Source organism: Halichoerus grypus, chromosome 14, assembly GCF_964656455.1.
Source record: "Halichoerus grypus chromosome 14, mHalGry1.hap1.1, whole genome shotgun sequence".
Lineage (NCBI taxonomy): Eukaryota > Metazoa > Chordata > Mammalia > Carnivora > Phocidae > Halichoerus > Halichoerus grypus.
In genome coordinates, this window is record NC_135725.1 from 90,759,285 (window position 1) to 90,784,053 (window position 24,769).

Sequence of the window (24,769 nt, forward strand, 5' to 3'; positions counted from 1 at the left end):
ATGACAGCTGCCAGGACCAGCCAGGCACCAACTGCGCCCTGGCCATCAAGGTGAACCTCTGCGGCCACTGGTACTACAGCAAGGCGTGCTGCCGCTCCTGCAGACCCCCTCACTCCTAGGCCCTGCCGCCGCCCCTCGGAGACCCGAGCGCCCCGCCCCTGGGGCCACCCCGCAGCTCCTGGGGCCCCTCCACGGACACCCTTCCCGAGGGCGCCCGGGCTGTGAAGACGAGACACTGAGCCTCTGCTCTCCCCCGGGGAGGGAGAGCCCCCGACAGAGCCGTCCCTGCCTGAGAAGGTGTTCTTGGAGCTACGAGGACGGCGTGTTCGCGGTTCCCACGCCCCAGCACCCAGCCCGGGCCCCAGCCCCACCCAAGGGGCCTGGGAACGTCCCCTCTCCCTCCGGGGCTGTGGGGTCGAGGAGGGCCGGGGCGGCCAGGAGATCCAGGTGCCACCTCGGACCCGGATCCTGTTTAGGCGTGCTCCTTCCAGAGGAATTGTATCTCGCAACGAGCGTCCCCTTGCCTCGTTATACGAAGCTCTCGCGCATGGAGGGACCCGCTGCACTTTAGGCCCCGGGAGAGGCACTGCTTCTCACGGCACGCTAGGATATGGTCGTCAGTCAGTACTCCTGTATGTTAATAAAGTGGTCGTATTTATGGCGGCGTCGCGGGTTCCCAGGGACTCTGGCAGGAGGGCTGGGGTAGCTGTCGGGCTCTGAGAGCCAGGCCGTCCAGCTCGCGAGTTCAGGAAGATTTGCTGGGGCCTCGGCCGAGCTGCAGAGTCTCCCTAAGGAGGTGACAGTCGGGGGCAAGCAGACAGAGGTGGGGTGCCTGCAGGGGTGAGGGGCGGGGCACATCAGGACTCTGACGTTGTACTCAGAACTGAGCCAATCTCACGCCCACTCGCTGGTGTGGAAGCTGGGGATGGCATGGGGGGTGGGGCTGAAGGAATTGCCTGCCCTGAACCTCCGAACCTCCGGAGAAAAACCCCCGCCTTGGGGTGTGTAGGGAAGGAGGAGGAAATCGGGAGGGCAGGGCAGGCCCCACACTGGGCGCTCGGGAACACCCTCCATCATTACTGTTTCTGGGCCTCATAGGACTACTTGGTCTGGACTTGCGGGGGAAGGGTCACAGGAGGGCTTCCTGGGGGAGGTGATATTTCGGCCGATCCAGCAGCAGGAGTCCTTCTCCTGGATGAAGGGGTGGGAAGGGCGTGGAGAAGAGGAAGCAGCGAGCACAAAGTCTCCAGGGGAAGGGTGGGGGGGTGTGGAAGACGCTGAAAGCAACTTGCTCTGGCTTCGGTGGCGGGAAGGAGGACCTGGGTGTCCACCCACCTCCGGAAGTGAGACTGCCACAGGGCCCAGGAGGCCACAGGGATTGTCTCCTTTGGCAACAGGTGGCAAGAGGGCAGGTGGCTTCCCTGGGATGTGCCGCCAGCCGCTTCCCCAAACCGGGGCCAGAGCCGGGTTCACCGCATGGGGCTGCGATGGGGTTGGATGTTGAAGGTCACTGAGGCCGTGGGCTTGCATGAGGTCCCCAGCTCGGTTCCAGGGGAGGTGGGCCACCGCAATCCAGGGGTCTGGGTCTCCCTGATGCACCCCTCTGCTGTGCCTTGTTGTCACCCCCTCCTCCCCCTCCTCCCCCTCTCCTCGGCCTTCCTCCCCATCCTGCTTTCCAACAACACTCACTGTGCCCTTACTGTGTGCCAGGCTCTCCGTCATGGGCTTCCTAAGAGCCCCGTGCAGCGGGCATCGCTATCTCCCCACCGTGTTGATGTTAGCACAGGCCCAGAGACCATCCACCACTCCTCCGTCCCAGGTGACTCAGCCCGTCACCGCCACCCCGCTCTCCAGGAGCTCAGAGTTTAGGCCAGTGGCTCCCAGCCTTGGCAGACAGACACGACCATCCCGGGAAATACCCTGACCCCCTGGGTGGGAGAGGACAGGCCGACTCCGCCCGGCACGGGACTGGATGCTGCCCCCTCCCAGACAGTGCCGGGGAGGGGTCTGGGCTGGCCCGGAGTCCCAGGCTGACCGAAGGCGGCGGCGTGGCGGTGGTGCCGGAGATCAGCTTTATTGGCTTTCGCTTTCCTCAGGGAGCACCAGCTCCCCACAGGTCCCCACAGTGCAGCTGCGTGAGCTCACACGGACGGGTGCTTATCTCATTTCAAGTGGATCTATGAATCTATACAGAGAATAGAGACCAGAGAAGGAAAGAGGAACCCGGGACAGAGCCGCCCGCAGAAGTGTCACCTCCCGGGGCTCGCCCCCCACCCCAGCCCACCCCCCAAGCAAATGCACAAAACAAACTCATGGGGTTCCACAAAGGAGAGGAGATCGGCTGCAAGGAAAGTTGGGGATGGATTCCAACAGCGTGTCCAAACTGAGGCAGGAGGACAAAGGAAGAAGGAGAAATAATCCAGAAAGCTAAAAATAGTTGTCTTCCCCCGACTCTTCTCACATCCAGATGACTCCACTCTTTGGGGCTTTCGGCAAGAGGCAGGTGCTCAGGTTGCCCGTGGCTCAGGGACCCTCAAAGATCTGTCTTTTAGGAAGATGGCTTGGCTGAGGAGCTTGGTCTGTATCCCTGGCAGACAGGGGCTACCTTACTCTGGGGGCTCCACGGTGGGCCCCAAGAGGGCCGGGGGCTCTGGGGCCCTGCTGCAGAGAAGGAAATGCTTGTTGCCTCTGGCTGGGTGGGGGAGCTGCGTTCCCCATGCCCGGGGCCCTGGGTTTGGGGCATTTCCATGGGGTGGCCATTGGGTATCACTTCCCCAGCCGGAGGGAGGGAGCTGGAGGGTGGGCTCCCAGGGAGACCCTGGCCCTGCTGGGAGCTTGGTGGGGAGTGGGCTCAGTTGAGGCCCTCCATGGAGCGAGAGCAGGATCATGGGCCTTGCTCCCAGATCCTCCTGAGACACAGGGGCTGCGTGGGAGAGCTCGGGGGGTGTCTCTCCCGGGGACCAGAGCTTGAAGGGCTCCCGGAGGCTGAGGCTCAGTGGGTAGGAGGGCCTGTCCCAAGCCTCACGGGGAGATAGTGGGTCTTTCTGGTCCTGTTCCTGGCTCTGTCTGCCTACCGCACCAGAGCTTCAGAAGGGGGCGCGTATCGTGGTGTGGACACTCGTGAAGCAGGTGGTCGGCACGTGGCCTCTTCGTCCCTCTGTCGCCAAAAACCCAGGTGGGGCTGTGAATGGCGAGGGCCCGGCCGCCCCTAAAACTCATCTAGGGCATCTGCAGTGAGGCCAGCCCAGAGTGTCTCAGCAGCCTGGCACTGGAAGCCAGGGGTGCGTGTGGGAGGGGGGCGTGGGGGGGACAGCGGCGCCCTTTCCAGGACAGAATACTTGGTCTGCACTTGCTACCGGGCCAGGGGCATCACCAGTCACCCCTCCTCCTTGAACAGGTGGGAAGGCGGAGGCCCAGGGAGGGGAGGGGACGGGGCCAGGTCTCGCAGCCAGGGATGGCCACGTTCCCGGGGTCGGGCCGGGGGCCACGCTCCACGGCAGCTTCACTGAAAGGCAGCCTCACCGTCAGGAGCCCGGTGTCCCCCCCCAGAGCCCTGCCTTGCCCTGCAGCCTGACACCCGGGAACCACCCCTCGCCTGCGCCTGCCTGCCTTCCAGCCCCAGGCCCCGCAGCCCCTACCCCTGGCGGCCACGCATGTGCTCACAGGGCCTTATCCGTGCCGTGAGCCGCGGAGCTCCCCCACGGGCCCCCGTGGTGACAGGGAGGCGAGGAGGGCTGGGCCGGGCCCTGGTCCTGGCCCGGGGCCAGGCCGACGCGGCCCGGGGACCCCACCATGGTCTGGGGACCCGTCGGGCGGGCGGGGCCGCTCAGACGTCGGTGCTGATGCTGCGGCTCCGGGAGAAGGCCTCCCGCATGGCCGACAGGCGGTTGGGGTTGAGCGCCTGCAGCCCCCCAAAGCTCCCGGGCGGCAGCTCCGCGTCCTCCTGGCCGATGCTCTGGTAGGCCACGCGCTCCCCGCCGTTGCGCACGCCCTCGTCCTCGGGCTCCTGCAGGAAGAAGGCGGGTGGCTCGTAGTGGGAGCAGCTGCGGCAGAGGGCGCGGGCCTGCGGGGTCTTCTGGCTGAAGGAGGTGGAGGCGGCCGGGTAGACCGCCGGCCCGTTGGTCAGCACGAGGTTGCGGCCGCAGGGCAGCGGGGGCAGGTGCGAGTGCACGGCGAAGTCAGGCTCCTCCTCGTCCTCCTCCGACTCGTCCTTCTTGCAGCAATAATACTGCAGGCAGAGGGCTGGTGACCCCCGGCTCCCGCCCACACCCCCCGCGCGGTGGCCACACTATGGGAGCACGCTCAGGCCAGGCCCCCTGCCGAGCGCCTCAGGGAGGAACGGGCTGGTTTCATCCCCACCGCAGCGGGAGGCAGGCATGAGGATCATCGCCATTTTGCAGGTAGGGAAACTGAGGCACAGAAGGGTCAAGCAGCCCGAAGATGGGCGCCGGGCTGTGCTGCATTGCCTTGCACTTATGGCTTCCCCTCCCCTCAGGGAGACGTGGGGGGCCCTACGGGATGGGCAGGGGAGGAAGAGCGCAGGGGCGGGGTGGGGCGAGTAGCACGGCCCAGGTACCCACCCCCGCTCTCTTGCCTTACCCTCCCTGAGCCTCAGTGGCTTCCCCTTGCAGGGAGTCTGGGGAGCCCTGGGTGAGGGGAGCCAGGTGGCCACCATCCTGAGCGCCCACAGCTGGGACCCAGGCCAGGGCTGTCTGCTTGCGCCTTCTGTAGGACCTGACCCTCCCCCTCTTCCTGGTCCCCAGCCCTCGCGAGCGCGGGGGTGGGGGGCTCCCTCCTCGCACCCCCCCAGCGCCCCGGGACTACCTGGAGCCGACAGTAGCACAGAACAGCGATGATGCAGAGGAGAATCACAGTCGCCAAGATGCCCCCGGTGATGACCACTGTCCCGGCTGTCATCCGCCCCCTTCTCCATCAACAGCCTGCAACACACGCCACCAGCTTCACTGCATCATTGCTTCCTCACTGCAAAAGCAACCCCTTATAGCTTGGAAAGTTGAGGACACTGGCTGAAAGGGGGAGACCAAGCACCCCCCGGCATGCAGGCAGGAGGCAGGGGCAGGAGGAGACCCAGGCCGGCTCTGCCCCTCCCTCTCCGGGGCCTGGCTTCCACATCTGGAGGGGCCGATGCTAGCGGCACGCCCCAGCCTGGCTCCAGGGGCTCCGAGAAGATTCCGTGAGCACGCACTTCAGCACTCAGCGTAGCACGCTCTCAGGGAATGGCGCCCTTCCAGCCTGGCTCTCCCGAGCTCACGCATTTTTAAATTCACCCAAACACAGTCATGCTGAACATATGGTTTTGTAACCTAACAAGATCATCCTTATTTTTCCATATCATTACATTTCCTTCCACGACATGATTTCTAGGCATATTCCATTGTATGACATAACCGATCTGTTTTCTTTAAAATTTTTAGCTGGGGTAAAATACATATAACCTGGTCTGCCATCGTAACCATGTGAAGTGTACCGTTCAGGGGTGTTAAATACGCCACACTGTTGTACAACCGCTCTCCGGAACTCTGTCACCTTTCAACGACTGACAACCGACAACCAATCCTTTTTTGATATTTAGGTTGTTTACATTAAAAAAAAAATATTCAAAGTGGATGTTTTTCAGTAAGCGTTCTTGTAGCTAAGTGATTGGAGTCATCCGAACCATGGCCTACTTCAGTTCCTCTTTGGCGAAAAATTCTTAGAAGTGAGCTTTCTAGGCCAAAGGACAGGCCCCTTTGTAAACTCTACATCACGGCACAAGTCACAGAAACAAAAGCAGAACGAACGTGCGTCATTAGCTACCGTCTTGTTAGCTGTTCTGTCCGCCCACCCGGGCGCCGATAAACCCGTTCCAGAATCAAAGCGCCCTGCTTGGAGCAGTCGCTGATGCCCCTTCTCACTATGGCCTGGTTCAAGTTACAAAGGTCTGACAACTGGCTTGCAAAGTTCCTGGATGGCTAGCAAGCCTCTCCCACAAGCCAGGAGTTGCTGGCTCCAGCATTCCCCGTTCCCATTTACCATCCCTCTTTTGCAGGGACATGGCGTGGGCGGCGGGGCGGGGGGGTGGGTGGTGGTGGTGGAATTGAGGATATGAAAGGAAATCCCAGAGCATATCAGTTTAGTGCAAAATCTGACAGATGAAGACTTAAAAAAAAAATACCCAGTCTGTGTTCAGCTTCCTTCCATCAGCTCCAAAATGTCTTTTTACAGTTGGTTTGTTCAAATCAGCATCCAGTTGCGTTTGGCTCTTTTGACTCTAGAACATTTCAGTTCCCTCCACTCTCCTCGCCCACTCCCTGCCCCAGGTTGTTTATCGAAGAAACTGGGTCATTTCTCTGACAGAATTTTCCATGTACTAGAGGGGGCTGGGTCTCCTTGAGTGGCACTGGACATGATCCCTCTATCACTGTTTTGTCCTCTAAACTGGCTTCCTATCACATCGCTTCCAGGGACTGAGACTGTCCCTCTCGTCATCATGTCGAGAATAACCGGTGGGGTTCAGCTGCTGTCAGCCCAGTTCCTCCAGTGGAAGGTTCCTTATTGGCCCTCCACCTAATCGATTTAGCAGCCTTTGGAGATTGTTACTTAGATCCATTACTTCATTAGGGGCTGCAGAGAGTGACGTTTCAAGCACCATCATCTCTTCTGCATTTCTCAACTCTGATTCTTCTCTAAAGAACTTTCCCTAATACCTACACGGTTATCCTAAAATACAGTCTGCAGGGGAAAGGCCCGGATGCTCACTTCCTTATCAATTTCCAGAATATGTCGGCTCCCCAAGAGGTGTGTGGTGGTTTCCTAGTATCACTTTGATCTCACTGATTTTTATATATTTAATGTACTTCTTGGTGTTCAAATGACCCCATTGGGACTGTGGGTTTGGAGGCCTCTCCACGTTCACTCCTGTGTCATTTTGATAGGACCCCCCCACTAATCCTTGATAATATTTGGCTTTCAGGCACAAGATGTCCCAGCTCATCTTGGCCTTGGGACCCACTGTTCCTCTGTGACAGCCTGGGTCTCTTAGTGGGAAGCGGTTGGTAGAGAACATAGTCTGAGCACTAGGGGTGCTAGCTGTTCCTGAGTTTTCATTGGTTCTATGCTTTTTCAGACACCACAGCCAGGGAATAATTTTTTTTTTTTTTAGGAAAAGAAAAATAAAACATGAGTTTATATTGACTTTATTCCTTATTTGTTTTTCCCTATTACATATAATAATTTAAAAATAACATTACCAATATTTTTACTAACACATCCACTGAATGGAACAGGATACTTACTTGTTCCTCTTTTTTGTCCTTACCCCCTAAGGGGTGGATAGTAAAAAAAAAACTGTCTCAAAGTCACTTGAAATAATTCTTAGGATGGTTTTTCCACCAACTCGATACTCAGACTCATTTATTCCAGTTAGTTCTTACTTTTTTTTTTTAATTGATTTAGTTTTGCCTTTAAATGGTAGAAAACATTTGGTTCCAAAGTCAAAAGCATAAAACCAGGTGCAGAGAGGTCTCCCTTCCCACCTCTCCCATGCTCTGCCCCAGAGGGGACAATTTTACTTAGTTCTAAGTTTACCTCCCATTGCTTCTTTCTAAAAATATAAGCGAATATATAGTTCCTTTCTTCTCTTACTCCAAAATGGCATTCTGCATATACTTTCTGCCCCTTCCCCGTCTCCCCAGGCCATCTATCACTGCATGGACCATATGCGCCCTGGTCACACTGAACATCCCCAGGGACCCCTGCAGAGCCTACTGCCCCATAGTGTGGGGAAACTGAGCTTCCTCAACCGGGCTCTGTGGGTGAGCATTTGCATTATTTCCTACTTTAAAAGATTACAGGAATGTGCAACAAATAGCTTTATGGTGTGCACGTTTCTAAAGTTTTTTGATAAACCTTGCCAAAGACTTGCTGGAATCTGGGCCCATTTTTCCCCTTCCAGGAATGTGTGAGAATTGACATGGGATTTTCATTCGGAGACTCAAGATCTGAGCAGTTGGTGTGTGGGGAGGGAGGGGCTGGGCCCCTGCACTCGGGCAGCAGTGTAGGAGGGTGAGGTGAGGTGGAAGGTGTAGGGGTTTCCCTGCAGACTCTGCAGCTAGCTGGGGCGGGGCCGGGCTGCACAGGAAGGCCAGCACCCCGTCCACAGATGGCGGGGAGCACGACCATGTACCGACACGGAGAGTCTTTCCAGGCAACACTGGGCATCCGTGGCAAGGCTGGGGTGGGAACCCAGACTCTGGACAGACAGACAGACAGACAGAAAGGCAGATCTGGACAGACCCAAAGTGATGAGACAACGAGACGCAGACTCACAGACAGCTCCAAATTCAGACAGAGGTGCAGACAGGGCCCGAGTCAGGAAGACACAGTGCAGGCCACACAGACAAGGCAGGAGCCCCGGGGACCCCCACATTCCTGGGCACCCTGCCGGGCAGCTCCCACCCGCCTTGGCCCCCGGGGCGGCTGAGGCCAGCTGGCCTGCTGGCCCTGCCAAGGGTGCAGGCCGACCTGGGGCCAGATCCAGGGAGCTGGGTGTGCAGGCGAGGCGGCTGGCGGGGGGATGCTGGGCAGGGGCCAGGCCTGCTGTCCAGATGCATTTCACGCTTTTTGCTGAGGTGAGACCAAGCACAGCCGACAGCTGCTGGCCCGACTCCCCTGCTCCCTGCCCTCCTGCGGGGCTCCCAGGATGCCACAGCCCACCTCAGCCTTACCCTGAAGCGGCCATAAGGCGGCAGGGGAATGGACCCCAGGCAGCCCTCCCTAGGGTCCATGGTGCCGTGGGAGGGCAGAGCCAGCACTGGGACCCTGACTTTGCAGACGAGGAGTCAGGTTAAGAGAAGAGCAGGCCCATTTCTGGTGACCCAGCCAAACCCCAGCGCCCCGTCAGGGTGGGCTGATCCGGGAACACCATTCTGGCAAATAGGCCCCATTGCAGCTTGAAGCCATAGAGGCCCCATGGCCCACCACCTGGAATCCAGGGCCTCCCAGGCACAGAGGGCATCGGCCTCCTGCCCATCCTGCCCAGCGCTTGTCAGGCGGGACCCCCCTGGGAGACCCCGCAGGTGTGGTGGTTCCCACGTTTGAAGATGAGCAAACCAACGTTGACAGAGGTCCCAGCACTAGTAGTTTTGGGGTCAGGGTGGAGGTCAGACCTGCCATATCATCACATCTTGGGACTGAGCTGAGCCCCTGTTGCCCCCAACCATGCAAAGCCCCGCAGCCTCTGGGTTTCAGGGCGTTGGCCGGCCCCTGCTCTCCTCTCCAAGCCTGGCCCTCAGCAGCGCGTGTGGATCCCGGCTGCCAGCCCTCTGGCCGTCGCTTGCCGGGGTCGGGGTGGACATGTGCCCCAGGCTGAGCCAGTCCTCCCCTCTCTCCTAAGAGATGGGCCTGGGACCCAGCCCTGACCAGTCCCTGCTGGTCACCTGACGTAAGGCAGAGACACAGGTGCTTCCAGCCACGTGTGCGACGGCCCGAGGAGCTGGTCCTGGGGCGGGGGTGGGGCGGAGAGTGGAAGGACGCCGGTGCCCAGAGAGAGCCGAGCTGCGGTCCTGACTGGCGGAAGTGCGTGTCCCTCCCCGTATCCGCAGAGAGACTCATTCTGTGACTGTCACCTTGCCTGCGTTTCTGCTCTTTATACCCCAAAAGGTAATTATGCTCCCACTTTGTCAGTGAGGGAACTTACTCAGCTCACAAGAAGTCAAGAGAGGTCATGCAGGGATTAAGCTCTGCTGGGCAGTTCAGCGACCCCAGCACCCAGCACCCAGCAGACCCCCTAGAGCCAGCCTGCTTCTCCCTCCGGCTAGTTGCAAGCATGGGGCTGGCTCGGTGCCTCAGTTCTCTCCTGGGTGCGGTGACGAGGACACCAAGGATCCCACTGGCCGGCCGGCGTCCTGTGCTCAGATTGCTCTTGTTAATACACATGTCCCTCCCTGGCTCTACCGCCTCTGGCAGGCCCGGGAGGACGTTGGAGGGTGGCCGTGGTGGCCACAGGGCCCCTCTCCCGCATCTGAGATCCAGGAGGCCCCTTGCTCGGCCCGGCTCTCAGGGCCCCTCCAACGGCCGGCAGCCTGGTGGCGTGATGGGAAGGGTGCCGGCGCAGGCCAGGCGCCCAGGGCTGTCAGCAGCCACGGCTCCGACACCCCGGCCGCGTCCAGCTGGAGCGTCTCAGCCTCGCTCTGCAGATACACGCATGCCGAGGGGCAGCAACGCCCGCGGCGGGCGCCAGTCCCGGGGCCAGGCCCGGCCAGCAGACGCGCACACGGCTGGCAGCACTGCTGGCGCCCCGGCCTGACATCAGTCCACAGTTAACTCCAAACACCCTCCGAGGGACATGGCCTCCCTCGGCCCCACCCTCCTGCCAGCCCTCTGCCCTGGCCCTGCCCACCCCCAGGATCCCTGCCCTCTGCCCTCCCAGGGCCTACACTACCATCAGGGCCCAGAGCATGCTGCATTTTCCTCCAGGAAGCCTTCTTGAACTTCTCCATCCTAGAAATGCCAGTGCTGGGATGGACAGAGAGGCTGAGGCCAGCGTGAGCAGTGGGTGTGGCTCGTCCATGACCTCACACAGTGAGTTCGCGGGGGAAGAGCAGCCAGACGCCTGCTTCTCCGACTCTCACACCTGCCATCCTTGCTGGACCGTCGCCTTTCAGACCTCCTTCCCGTGCCTGGGGACTGCCCGGCCGGACACCATGGTGATGAGCCTGAGGGACCCTCGTCCTGCCCAAGATGGGGGGCAGGTGAGGAAAGTCCTGCCATACACTTGCTGGTCACCCTGGGTCAGAGGCCTCTCCCTGGGCCTCAGTTTCCTTATTCTGTTATATGGGTATGGCAGGGTTTAGACACCCATTCCGGCAGCTCCGGACGTGAAACATCTAGGTTTGTATCTTTAACCAGCCCAGCCTACCAAGGGCTGGGCTGATAGAGATGCAAGAAAGAGTTTGAGGATCACAGAGGTAAAACAGCGCCAGCCACAGGTCCAGGCCATAAATCAAGATGGCATCCCCCAGGGCGGGCCAAGCAGAGAGCTGCGGACACGCTGGGTGCATGCTTCCCTGGGAGCCTGGAGGAAACTGGGCTGGCCCATTGGCCCCTGGACACTTGTGTCCCGAGCATGGCTATGCTGAGTGCCCAAGAGACCAACGGAGGGCTTTGGGGGGCAGGGCTGGAGACAGGTGGCCTGCCCTGGGGGGACCCCAGGATGCTCCCTGGAAGGAGGGACTGGCTGGGCTGGCGGAGGAAGGGGATGGCCATGGGAGGAGGGACAGCAAAGCAAAGGTTGGGAGGCAGAGAGGTGCTGGCAGATGCAGTGACAGCCTGGTGGAGGTTCCTCCTGGGCTCTCCCTAAAGTCTTCACTGCCCTGCCAGCCAAGACAGTTTGGCAGGGATCGTGCTGAATTGTTAATCTGCCCCCTGGGACCATAAATGGTTTTAAAGCTTTATAAACGGCTTTGCTTCCCTGTCCCCACCCTCGGTTTTTACAGGGACAGGCTGTGAGATGGGGCCCGTCTGTGCATCCCCACCCCCACCCCTAGGGTCTGTGGGGAGGGGGCCGGGTAGCCAGTCTCCCCGACAGGCAGGCGGGCAGGCCCACTGCTTTATGAGCTCGGGTTGTCTCCGAGCAGGAAGACCAAACGGGGTGGTGTCGGGGGCGGGGAGCAGGAAACACCTGGCAGCAGAGCCAGACACCAGCCTCCACCTGCCTCCCCCCCCACGGAGCCCCCTCCCCATAACCACCTTCCTCTGGCAGAAGACCCCCGCACGGCTGCCATCTGGACCACACGTCCCGCACCGAGTTTCAGACTCCTGTTTTCCTCTGTTCCTCTTGCGCGATCCCCCCCACCCCAGCCCCAGGCCTTGCAAGGCGCAGGGCACACAGCAACGCCTCATGAAGGCTTCTGTCCGCCGTGTTCACCTGAGAGGCCTGGTGCTCCTTGAGGAGCCAAGGAGAAGCCGAGCCCGGCATCCTTGCGCCCCAGCCGGGCCTCTGGCTCTTCTCGACCAGCGACTTCCAAACCCGCCAGGCACCAGAACGTGGGGGAGCCTGGGACACACACGCGGATGCCCAGGCCTCTCTGGGTCTACAAGGGGGCCTTGGAATCTGCTTGTGTAACAAGCAGCCCTTCCAACCAAGCGATGATGGCACCACTGGCTTCCAGATGGGGAAACCGAGGCTAGGGGAGCCTGGCGGAGGGTCCTGCCTCCCCCCTGCAGGCCTTTCCCCAACCTGCTGTCTCGTCAAGGGCTTATGGAGAGCCAGCCCGCCTTTTCCTCCACAAACACATCTGTCTGGTTACAAAAGCGCTCCTGCTACCTGGAAGCCCAGGGGCCCTGTGGTCCGCGAGTGAGAGTGGCCGCGGAGTTCCTGTCTAGACCTCCTCCACATTTGTTCCTAATTTCACGCTCCACGGGCTCCCAGATTCCTGGGTTTGGTAATAAATAGACAGGGAAGTGCTCAGCAGCCCTGTGGCTGGTCTCAGGATATTCTCCAGAGCCTGGCTGGGCTGGGCTGGGCCAGGCTGGCGGCGCAGGGCCTGGAGGGGCGGTTCCCAGCAGTCCCTGGAGATGTCCTCTCCAAGCTCCCCGAACTGCAGGCCCACCTGGTGCGGGGCCCAGCGAGCCAGGCCTGTGCCCACCACCAGGTGGAGGGCAGAGAATGCCCGGGGCGGGGGGAAGGGGGGCTGGTGCTGCCAGGCGCAGCTGGGAGGTGGTGTTCAGGAAGCCGAGGATGCCCTGGGCTGGCCTGCTGCATGCTATGGGCTCCTTCAGGGACTGCCAGGAAGAGCACAAGGCGCTGGCCATTTCTGGGGTTCACAGACTTCCAGAAGTTCTCCCCAGACCCCCGCTGAAGAGCCCCCCGCTGGGGTCAGCACTGGGGGAGCAGGGCCTTGCCTGGGGTTCCCGGCTCTGTTCCTGCTACCCAGCCCAGTGAGCACAGTAGGTGTTCAATGCTCAGAGGAACTGTGATGAGTGAGTGTGGGGGACTGGGAGCTCTCGAAGAATCAACAGGAACTTCCAGGATGGACCCGGGCAGAGCCAGGAGCCTTAATAAGAACGGCCGTGCGGCTAGCAGGATGGTTCATCCAGCTTCTTTTTCCCCTTGACTCCCCCCTGGGTGGCCCCCCTACCCGCTCTCCCCAGGCCACGTGGGAAGCAAGGAGCAGATGCATCTCTTTGCAAGATGACCCCACCCACACAGTCCAGGGGTAAACCGAGGCTGGAAAAATGAAGCAACCCACCGAGCAAGCAGGGACCTCTGGTCTTTGTGTCCCTTCTGGGCCTACTGTGGATGTGGCTGAGGCGGCAAAGGGGAAGCCATGCACTGTGCGGAGAGGACTCAGCGCAGACCCCAGGCCCTGGGTGGCTGGGGCGCCTGGGCCACGGCCGGGAAACTGAAGGGAGCTGCTCTGCCGGCCCCACCGGGACTGGCCAGGGAGCTCAGCCTCCCCGCTGCCTGGGAAATAGGGCACCCCCAACTGGGTGGCCTTCCTGCCCCCTCTGGCACCGTCCCCAGGCGGTCGCTGTCCCCTTCCTCAGGAACCTTCGGGAAGGCCCTCCTGGCCTCTGTCACAGAGCCCCGCCAAAGCCACCCAGGTCCTCCTGGTCCTCTGGGGGCAGCGGGCAGCACCCAGTCATGCCCATGGAAGGGCCGGCCTGTGGGGCCCTTTATGAGGCAGGCTACCACGCTGTTCCTTGCCCTCAGAGCCCGCTCCAAAATTAATTCAAGTCTGAGCTGTCACTGTTGCAGTCGGTCCCAGAGGCCCCGCCTCAGCACATTGTCCTGCTTGTCCAGAGGAGCGGACACTCGGTGTGCAGGGAGGTGTGTGGCCAGGTAAGGCTGGCTCCCCCGGCTCTGTGGGGACCGGGCTTGGTGGCGTGTGCTGCTGTCCACTCTCTGTCAGACAGGTGGCCGGGGCCCCCAGAGAAGGAGTCCTGCCCAGAGTCACCCTGGACGTGTGCCGCAGAACCAGGGCTGGGCACTGGCCAGCGACCCTGAACCCGATCCTTGGGCCCCGAGGTGGGGGTGGGGGTGAGGGGGTGGGAAGAGGAGGCAAGGCGCCCATTGTCTGACGTTGAGCTCAGCCGTGTCTGGCCCTGGGGCCCCAGCCGCCCCCAGACCTCTCCTGTCTGACCTCCCGTGGTCTGAAGGACGTATGTGTGTCTGTAGACGCTCACAGTTCATGCCCAAGTGCCTCCAACACAGCAGACAGGCTGCCCGGGGGTTCCCCCCCAACCCTCCTGCCCATGTTGCCCTGCTGGGGTTCCTCAACCTGTCTGGACAAGTCACTGCCTCCCTCACACACCCCGGGGGGCTCCCCAGTACCTCACATTAGTAAGAAGCACATTATCCTGTCCTGAGCGCCCTTTGTGCCTGGCGGGGCATGAGACCCTTCACCAACATCTTTAATCCCTGGACAGTCTGAGCAGATTTATCATCACCCCATTTCACAGACAAGGAAACAGAGCCAGAGAAGTGCACAGGGGGTCATGTGGTTTGGGGTGGGGGAGCAGGGTTGAACTTTGGTGTGCCACCCCAAAGCTGGTGTCTGGTCTTTTCCCCCCTCCTGGCCGCCCCCCAAGGCTTGCCTAAAAGTGGGAGGGACGGGACAGGGGTGCATTCTCCTCCTTGCCCCGTCCGACTACAAGCCCCATGAAGGCAAGAGCCCGGTTTGCCACGTTTCCGATGCCCTTCTGTCACTAGGGGTCAGCACAGCACAAGGACACAGTGAGGGCTCCGAAATAGGGGGGATTGGAATGGGGTTGGGTCCAGTTGGCGAGCCCCCACTGAACAGGCCCTGAGCTTGGGGAGGAAGGGGTGGTGTCTCGCCACTGTGGCCCTCACCTCCTGGACCTGCCTGCCCCCCCGAGTCTCCTGGGTAGGCCGGGAGGGTGAGCACCAGCTCAGCTGCAGTCGGGCTGCCTTTTTCTCTCCCTTAAGAGCAACAATGGGTAGAAGCTGGGTTTGCAAAACCCTTTCTGCTGCTTGCCTTAAATTTCTTTTTCTGTTTTCAGCTTCCTCTTCCGAGAACTGAGTGCTGCTCCTGGGCCCAGGTCAGAGGTTGGAGGTGCACAGGACGGAGCGCGGTCGGAGCTTCCGTTCATTAAACACACACCACGTCCCAGCACTGAGCTGAAGGCTCTACTCTTGATATGTCACTTAACCCTCATGGACACTCTCCGCCCAGGCCCCCTGAGCGTCCCCATGTGAAGACAGGGACGCAGGCACAGAGAGCACGGTGCGTCCGGGTCTGGACACAAGGAGGAAGCACAGCCAGGATCTGACTCCAGGCCTTTGCCCATCCCTACGGCTCGGCACCTCGAGTTTGATGAAACCCTAATGACCCTCTTCCGTGGGCCTGGCCCATCTTCTGCATCGTGAGCTGCCTCCTGGACTGCGAGCTCAGTGAGGCGTCACCCTGATGCATGGGCCCTGGCAAACCGCGAGAGCTCCATATACGCCCGTGGAGTGAGTCACCAGCCAAGGCAGTGCCCTTGGGAGCTGAACGCCGGGGGAGGTAAAAGCGGAGGGGAGACTTTGGGGCCGTAGATGAATTTCGGGAGGCGGAGACTGAGGAGACCCTGAGCACATCTGCTCTGGTCCTTGCTCTGGCTGTGTGCCCCGGGGAAGGCCCGCGGCTCCGAGAGCGCTCCTGGAGGGCGCTGACGCCTGCACTCCTGGTGCTGTGGGGGGATGCGCGCATTGCCCCATTCAAGCCTCATCATCATCCTTGGGGTTCATAGATGAGAAAACTGGGGGTCATGGAGATGATGTCACCTGCCCAAGGGTGCACAGCCGGCGAGAGGCAGAACCGGGGGCCGGGAGAGGACATGGGGGGCTTTCTCAGAAAGGCTGGCTGCCTCTGGCATCTCACGGGATTGGGCAAGTACCTCGTCAGTCACTGGCAGCCAGCTGGGTCCCACTCCCAGGGCCTGGGGAGGGGCCAGGGGGCACTGGGCCCTCTGTCCCCGCAGGGATGGTGAGTGCTCGTGAGCAGTTCAGGGCAGAGGGTCGGTGCAGTGATCAGGCAGGCTTCCAGGAGGAGGCAAGGTGGGGGGGGCAGGTTGTGGCGGGGGCTGGCTCCCAATCACAGAGAGCCCAGCTCCTGTAGAACAGAAAACCAACCTCTCTGCCCCCAGGGCCTCCCTCTGCCCTCCTCAGCCACCAACCTGGCCGCCCTGCAGACAATCAGCTCCTGAGGCTGCTCTGGGCCTGTGACTTCTTCACTCAGAACATCCCCAGCTGGTGAAACCAGAATCCGGGTCCCACCCAGACCCCCTGCTCAGGAACAGTGGGAACCTGTGCTTTAACGAGGCCCCCGGGGGAGCGACAGGCTGGCCCCAGGCTGCACATCAGGACCACCTGGGCAGCCCATCGCCCAGCCCTGCCCCAGACCAAATATGTGAGGGTCCCAGGGGCGGGCCCAGGAGCCAGGCCTTCTGGTTGGGACCGCAGACACCTGTGGATGTCCCGTACTGCCTGCCATGTGAGGGGCGCCCCCCCCGGGACCTGGGCTGCACTGGGGGCGCCCCTCCCCGGGGGGCCCAGGAGGTGCTGGGCCCTGATGCATGCCTCACCGCGTGGCCCTCACTGGTCCAGGAGCTTCTGGGATCTAACAGCACTCACTGTCCATATTATGTCCTTGGCATTTATAGTTTATCAACAGTTCAACAGCAAATATTCATTAAGTTCCTATGGCATCCTGGTTTCTGCTCTGGGTCCCCCCACCTTTGAAACAGCAAGTGCAAAGGCCCAGAGGCAGGCAGAGCAAGGTGGGCTCCGGGAGCTGGTGCATAAGAGCAGTAGAAGGAAAGGGCACAGGGCGGGATGTGGGCGGTCCAGCAGGGCCTGTCTGCTCCTGAACAGCCTTCAGGGAGCTCTGGTGCTCATCTTTCCGCCTGCTGCAGTTTGGTGCCCTTTCCTTCCCGAAATGCTTTCTAGATCATTCATCCTCACCTTGGGATGTGCACCAAGTCTACCTGAGGTCAGAGAGAGAACCACCGTAAAGGATTCTAGAGAACACTACTCAATGCTCACACAGGTCCAGTTCCTGCTCCCAGCTCTCAGAGGAGAGGTTCATAACCCAGAAGGGCCAGACTGAGTGTTGCTCTGGTCCTGCCCAACGAAGCATAAAAGCTAGAGCTGAAACAATCAAACTGTTTCCAAATAACAGCCGCATCCCAGAACAAAGTTGGCAGAGAGGCATACGGTGAAATCTGCCACGTCTGGCATCCAGTGGAAAGTTACCTGGCATGCGGGGAAGCCCACAGTACAATCCATAACGAGGAGAAAAGTCAATCCCTCGGAACTAACCCAGAAATGACACAGGTGATAGGCTTAGGAGGCCAGGACATTAAAATAGTTCCGACAACTGTCACCGCCGTGGTCCGAACATGGGAGGAGAAACTGGACGTGTCAAGTAGAAACACAGACGACGTTAGAAAGAACCAAACCAAATTTCTAGAGATAAAGAAAAAAAGGCTCCAGTTCCGATGACAAATACACCGGATGGGATTAATGTCAGATTAGATGCCGTGGAAGAAGTGATTTGGAGACGCGGGGAGAAACCGCCAAAATGAACCTGCACAGAGACAAACCCTGAGTGAGGGAGCAGGGCTTCGGGAGGTGCGGGGGCGCCCAGCGCCCATGGGACCGGCGCCCCCACAGGGAGGCCCACGCGGACAGAGGTCCAGTGAGAAGAAACACTGGCTGAAACTTAGATCCGAAACACTTCACACACGAGAAACACCAGGAGCACGGAGGAACCGTTCTGAGCAAATTGTCTAGAACCAGCAATGACGTGAAAATCGAAGGAAGAGACAAAGGCCCACGGGCAACAAAGTGGGAGAGCCACGCGCGGACTTTGCGGTGAGAGCGGTGGGCACCAGGAGACAGTGGGGGGCAGGTGTAAAGTAGGGAAAATACCCCAACCTAGAATCTTCTGTCCAGCAAAGATCTTTCTGAAATTAAGATGAAATAAAGAGTAGCATGAGTACCATCTCTTCTTCTTGACTCCCAAGTCCCGGAGGGCAGGGCCACAGTCTGGCTCCAGGCCAGGGCACGCCCTCTGGATCTATTGCTGGAAGATTCTTATCTTCTCATTGGGTCTGGGTCTCCAGTGGCCCAACCCGAGCACAGGTTGGGGAGTCTTGGGGGAAAGACTCTGTTCATCGGGGACTGGGAATCTGGCTTGTTTTGGGGGAAGCCCAGGTGGAGGGAGCAGCGGCCCTTTCAGGGGCTCTCCCCACGGGGGACCCCAACGTCCTGGACCCGGGCCCTGCAGAGTGAGCGTAGGAGGTGCGAGGCATGTTCTATAGGACAACCCTGTGCCTTTATTCACCTCCCCTATCCTCACAGGAGTGTAAAAGCAGAAGAGAAATCTGCATAAGGTTTTTGAAAACAATAAACCAAACACACACATATGCGTTCTAGCGGTTCACACGGTTACCGCAGTTTCCATGGGCGCCGTGGTAAGCTGCATGAACTGAGGGAAAGAGGTGGGCTCTCCTTAACCCAACAGGTCAGGGCACTTGGACCTGGCTGCTGGACTGGAGGGAGGGAAGGAGGGAGCGAGGGAGGGAGCGAGCGGGAACTGTCAGCTCTCTCCCCACGCTCCCCAGGACGGATTCGGCAGCTACTCAGAACACCACCTGTGTCTGGACAGCTCCCTGCTGTTTAAGATGAATTTTCAGCATCTACCCCAAGAGCAGCCCCGTGAGTTAGGAAGACAGGAGTTCTCATCCTTATTCACAGGTGGGGTCACCCAGGGGAGGGGGTCGGTGGAGTGCGGCCGCACCTGTCCAACTCCCAGGCTTCCTCCTGTGTCCCCACCTCAGGCGACCCCGCGCGCGCTGACTGCCCTGGCACCCCTGCCTCAGCCAGGACAGCCCGGGGCCCATGGGGGGCCGGGCCAGCCTTGCCCTGCTGCAATCAGGCAGTACCACCTGTCATCCCGGGGCTGTGTGCGTGCACGTGTGGGTGTATACCGCTAACCTTAAAAATAGGAGAGCCGGTTATTTTACTAGCAAAATAGGTCTATTCAGAATATATATATACATATATGGAATTGCAATTCGGGACTTACCTATGGCTTTGCCGTCGCTTGCCTGTCTTGAATTGCAATTCTCTGCTGTCCCTGAATAAATACATGCGTGTGTGTGTGTGTGTGTGTGTATACGGCATGTGTGCATATGCGTGTGTGTGTGGAACAACAGATGAGCCCAGGCAAAGGTGAGTCGAGCGACCTGGTGGTCCCAGAGGGACTGGCTGGACGGAGCAGCAGCTGGGGGCGGGCTGGGGGCTGCACCAGCCCTGTCTGGGCATTGCCCTGGGAGTTCAGATGCCCTCCAGGGGACCTGGCACCTACCAGGGAGATCCCTGGATCCCTGCCTTTGTCTGAGGTCAGTGCAGATCATTTAAGGCAGGCCCCCCCTTCTGCGCTGGGGCTCCAGGCAGGGTCTCATGTGGGGTGGGGAGCCAGAGGGCGGCGGACAGCCAGAGGACTACTGGAGCCTGGGAGGAGAGGTCAGGCGAGGTGGTGGAATGATGGACTCCCAGAAACTGAGAGCCACGCGGCTCAGAGAATCAGTACATCTGAATAATGATGCTTGGAATCTAAGAGTCCCCCACTTTTCCCCTTAGATTTGGACATTACCTGGTTTAATCACCTGCTCAATGAACCTTGATGGAGATTTCCTTCTGGAAATCGCAGTTCATCCAAGACGGTCAGCCTGAGTGTTTGGATACACACCCTCAGGGAAGGGAGGAGGGCAGCGTCACCTCTGGCTTCTGGCCACATTCCAGGCTTTTCGCTCTTCCCTGGGGGTCACCTCAAGTCCTCTCCAAGTACAAGCCACGAGGGCCCCCAGGAGGCCCCACCTGCCCGCGCACCCGCTGTCCTGGGGGCAGAGGCCTCCAAGGGAAGCTGCCAACCCTCTGCCCAGCACCCCCACCCCCAATTTCTTCGTTCATCTGACGCAGTTCCCGGCGTTCGACTGCCCGCCAGGCGGGCCCCGGGCACGGACCACAGACCCGCCTCGGTCCCCTCCACGAGGCTCTGCCGCTGCAGCTAATTCAGTGGCTCCGTTAGAAACTTCTGGGGGCAACTCTGCCCCCCCGAGCAGTCTTTGGTGGCCCGGGCTTCAGCAAAGACCCTGCCTGAAGCGACTTGTTTTACATCAACTTCCCTTTGTAAGAAAACTGGGCTCAGCCATTTTTCAGTGAGTGTAGGCGTGTTGTTGAAAGAGTGCGTCTTGCAGATTAAGTGATTTTTTTTTTTTTTTTTTTTGAACCAGCAGTTGTTGTCAATGAAGAATGGCAGCATTAACCCCGGGGGCCTGGCCGGGAGCTGAGGCCTGCCCGAGGGAGACCCGCCAGCCCCAGGCCTGCCCCCACCATGACATTCCTGCAGCTGGAAAACGCCAGGCGCTGCCCCGAGTAGACCCCGCTGACCCCCCGAACAGCTTCGCAGCTGGCCGTGCTCTTGCCACACTGGCTTACTTCCGTTTCTGGAACACTCTGAGCCCCTTCCTCCCCAAGGAGGTTCTGAGTGTTCGGAGGGAAGCTTCTGGTGGGAAAAGAGATGTCATTTGTGGCTCTAAATGTGTGTGTGGGGGGGTCTCGGTCCAGGGAGAGGCCAGGCAGAAGCTGCTCCAGCCCCTGGCAGACGAGGTCGGGCCGCAGAACAGCCCAAAAGCTTCCAGCCGTCCAACAAATATCTACGAAGTCCTCCTATCTCTGTGCCAGGCACCGTGCCAGGTGCTCGGCTCATGGGTGAACAGCACCAACAGGTGCCATCCTCCAGAGGCTCCCCGGCCCATGTGCAGAGGGAGACCAGTTGGGAAGATGCACAGAGCCAGTGTCACAGGCGGTCCGAGGGTGTGTGTCATGGGGCTGACCTCCAGCGAGGTGCCGTGGGGTCAGGGATGCAATCCTGAAGCACACCGTGGACGCTGAGACCCTCACGAGCCAGGAGAGATCGTCCAGGAAGAGAGGGGAGTAGGCAGGAGGACCCCCAGGGAGGAAGGTTCTGGGCGTGTTCCAGACTGGGAAGTGAGCCGACATGCAGGAGCATAGTGGGGCAGACAGGCCAGTGAGGAGGCTGGGGGGTTAGCAGGGTCTGTGGCATGCAGGGCCCTCTGGGCTGCAGTGGGGGTCTGGGCTCTGCCCTCAGCTGGGATGGGATGGAAGCAGGGTACCGACCCCCAGCTGCACACGCCGAGGGGGAACCTGAGATCCACCACGGATGTCATGCAACAGGACCTGCCACCCACCGTGCTCAGAGACCCCAGAATCTAGCACCAGGCTCCCTCTGTCATGCTCCGGGTGACGAAGAATCCTCACCACCACCCTGCAAGAGGGATACAACCATCCTGTTTCTACAGACCAGGAAACCAGGGTGCAGAGTGACTCAACAGTGCATCTCAGCTCACCAGCTGGGAGGAGCCTGCGATGGGGGTTGGGCTGAGCTGTGGAGTCCTAACCCTTGTGCCTTTTTCGAGCATCCCACAGGTTCTGCAGCCATGCCGGAACCCTACCCACCTGCTCCCAGGCCTCCCTCTTGCCCCCGGGTCTCGTGTTCAACGGTGGGGTAATTCCAGAGAGAAGAGGGTGTGCAGGGAAAAACAAGACAGCCAGTGGTAATCAAAATCTACCACAAAAGTGATTATGTAAGACGCTGCGTCGTAAACCAAAAATTTTCTTTTTGAAATAGAAATCTGTTCGGTAATTAGAGGAAACTCTCATGTGGGAAGTTCCGTGAAGGTAAAATTAAAGTTGACTATATTTTTAATTTTGTAAATGGGTTCGCACTGAGCCAGGAGCCTTCTGTATGATGAATGTTTTAACCAAACAAACTCTAAACACAGGTAAATACCAGAAGCTCACAATTTGACGATGTTACAAAGAAGTTGCTGTTTTTCTGCGAAACATTAGACTTTTTCACTGTCCCCCTTCGAACCAAAATTGGATCATCATATCCTAGAGTTAGCCCTCTCAAAGACATTGCTGGTTTTGCAATGTTTCCAGGGGAGACCCTGATAGCAACAGACACGCGGGTCCTGGCCCTAACTGTGGGTCCTTCCCTAAGCCAGCGGGGTCTGCTGGGCTCTGGGAGCAGTGAGGGGGGGGGGATGCCCTGCAGAGAAAGGGCGTCTGGACTCGGTGCTTGCCTTGGAATCTGAAAAATGAGCATCTTTGCTTTAGGAAGGTTCCCGAAGGTAATGAGTAAGTGCATTTGCCAACAGCAAATGGGAGAATTGGGAAAACAGGGAGTAAATGTGACATTCAGACACTGCGAGGCAAGCGCCCCCCCAAGTGTCAGGGACACACTAATGATGCTTCCCAGCCTCCTCCTACACCCTGGGACACACACTCCTGTGCTCTGAGCAGCCCCTGTTCCTGCTCCCAGCAGTCTGGCAAAATAACCCGAGCCAACGCTAGGGGGACGCACGGGCAGGAAGCACAAAGCCAAAGCCGGCTGGCGCTCTGGAGTTGAGGCAGGGCCATGGGGCAGGGGTGGGGGCTCTGCTGCGGGTCCCTCACTTGTCTGTAGCAAAGCCCCATCAGCACCGGGATGGTGGGGAGCCCTTTCGAGGCCGGGCAGAGAGACCAGAGGATGAAAGGGGGTGATGCACGGGAAAGCCAACTTCAATCACAACAGATTTGAGGCTCAAAGCCGATGAGACCACCAGGAAGTGGCCAACCGGTTCTCCCCACCCTCACGGGGAGTGGATTGCTGGAGAAAGTCAGGGTGTCTTCCGTGAGTCACTGATTATCAGCCCAAGTCAACAGACAGGTGTCCTGCATCCCAGTGATGGCAGAAATACCCCATCTCCCCAGCACGCCTGCTCCTCCCCACTCCATACTCCTCCTTGAGGGCTTAGTTCAAATTCCGCCTCCAGGAAGCCCTCCCTGACTGCTCTGTCTGGCCCATGGGGTATCTTCCTCTGAATCTGGGATGCCTGCTGCCGCACACCCATGTTACAATCCATCGAGAGCTGCCCTGTGCCCTGCTGTCTCATTCTATTCACAAGTGGGTGCCCCCCTCAGGCCCCTTCTGCCACGAGATCCTTTCCTGTTGGGATCACACCAGTGAACAAATCAATAACACTATCCAGCACAAACAAAAACCCAGGATGACTTACACCCCGGCTTAGTAATGTGGGGCCAGGTGAACGAATGAGAAGATGGGTGCTGACTCAGGGAGAGGATCCAGATCTGCTGCTAAAAGGGCAAGGCAGGAACACACGCAGATAAGCCCCCAGAAGATGCCCGGGTGGCCGGCATGCAAACGACTAGCAGGTGCCGAGCGCTGGGGGGGGTGGGTCACAGGGGGGACGCCCGCGGCTTTTACTTCGTGAAAAACAAACAAATGGAGGATTTGATTTTTCTTTTAGAGCCAGCATCAATGTATTTTATTTAAAAATCCCTTTAGTGCATTAAAATGTAATACAGATCAGCTGAAAACGTAAGTGGCTTGGAGGAGACAGTTACCTGCCGTAGCTTTCTGCAGGTGGAGTTGGTTTTCCGTTTTGGTGAACAGCATGTTTTCTAGAACAGTGTGTCTCAAACTTCACTAAGCACAGGAATTACCCGGGGAGCCTGTTAAAGCAGAAGGTCTGGAGGGGGTCTGAGAATCTGCGCTCCCAGCAAGTTCCCGGGGACGGCGATGCTGCTTTGCAGACACACCGGGTAGCGCGGCTCCAAGTGTAAGCTCCTATGGGATGCGCAACGAAGTACAGCAAATGACGACAAACAACAACAATAATAAGAGGGAGGACTGTTCTCCAAGGACCCAGGCCAGCAGAGGGCCCCACTGGCCGGGGCCAGCCTGGGAGTGCCCCAAAGGGCCACCTCTGCCATTGCTGTTGCTTTGCAGAAACTGTGGATCTGGTCGGGAAGAACCCAGACTCAGGCGGTAGCCAGGGAGCCAGGGTGGCCCCGAGGCTGGTCAGCCCTGAGGCCACTCTGCGGCTGAGCCAGGAAACAAGCACCCATGGGGGCTGCCCTGGGGGTGGACCAGGCCTGGAAGAGAGGCTTCTGCTAGCACGCAGCATGCCTGGACTGCCCTCCCCAGTCAGCCAGCTGAGTCGTAATCCGGCGCATCCTATGAGGTAGATGTTAATATTATCACCAAAGAACCCAAGGCCCAGAGAGGCTAAGTCACTTCACCAGGGACACACAGCTTGGGCAGAAACATGGCTCTGGTCAGCCCCATTGGCCAATGCTCTCATCCACTTGACCACTCTACCAACCTGTCCTCGTGGCGGGGGAATGTGGCAGATGAGGCTGCAGCCCCGGGAGCCTGGCCGGCCTCCACGTGGGCCTCGCGACTGGCCCAGCCTCCTCCCACCTCTGCCACCTGGGAAAGCTGAGCACAGGGGTATAGTGACTGGCCAGGCGCGGCCAGGGCCCGTTCCCATGAAAAGCGCCCAAGGTGGGCGGGGACCACGCGCAGCGGACAGGCAGTACCATTGAGCACAGGCGGTGATGGGCACTTCTGACACTGTGCCGATGTTGCTGGAACAGAAAGTCCCCCTGGGGGCCCCTGGGGCTGTGTCCTCACCGCGTGCGCTGGCCCATCCTGCATGTCCGGCCACGCCCCGGTCTCTGGCCCGGCCCCATGCAGAGGAGTGCCCTAGGACCGCTATTTGCTCCATCCCAGGCCCCTCCCACCACCCAACGCGTGTCCCGGTGCCCCCGCCTTGGTTGGATGGTTGCTGCCCACTTCTTACTCTCCTGGTCCAGGCCTCCGTGGTT

At 59.5% G+C, this 24,769-nt stretch overlaps 2 protein-coding genes and 1 long non-coding RNA gene across 7 annotated transcripts in view; 2 read left to right on the forward strand and 1 right to left on the reverse strand.

Moving 5' to 3' along the window:
* Positions 1-2,409, forward strand: part of ADAMTSL2 (ADAMTS like 2) — a 35,620-nt gene extending 33,211 nt beyond the window's left edge. For all 4 annotated transcript variants that reach the window (XM_036108405.2, XM_036108413.2, XM_036108395.2 and 1 more), the window contains one exon: positions 1-2,409. In XM_036108405.2, coding sequence (XP_035964298.1) covers positions 1-119 — 119 coding nt within the window. In that variant the 3' untranslated portion in view covers positions 120-2,409.
* FAM163B (family with sequence similarity 163 member B) overlaps positions 2,054-24,769 on the reverse strand; it is a 26,329-nt gene continuing 3,613 nt past the window's right edge. The window contains exons 2-3 of one of the 2 annotated variants that reach the window (XM_036108428.2): positions 4,825-4,940; positions 2,054-4,228 (exon numbers count right to left, since the gene is read on the reverse strand). In XM_036108428.2, coding sequence (XP_035964321.1) covers positions 3,827-4,228; positions 4,825-4,917 — 495 coding nt within the window. In that variant the 5' untranslated portion in view covers positions 4,918-4,940 and the 3' untranslated portion in view covers positions 2,054-3,826. Of the gene's footprint in view, positions 4,229-4,824; positions 4,965-24,769 lie in introns of those variants that run through there. The other variant, XM_036108434.2, reaches the window with a different exon arrangement.
* On the forward strand, positions 7,669-15,148 carry LOC144380044 (uncharacterized). The gene is made up of 3 exons (XR_013443769.1): positions 7,669-7,814; positions 10,505-10,706; positions 15,025-15,148. It is a non-coding gene; the product is annotated as an uncharacterized LOC144380044 (long non-coding RNA).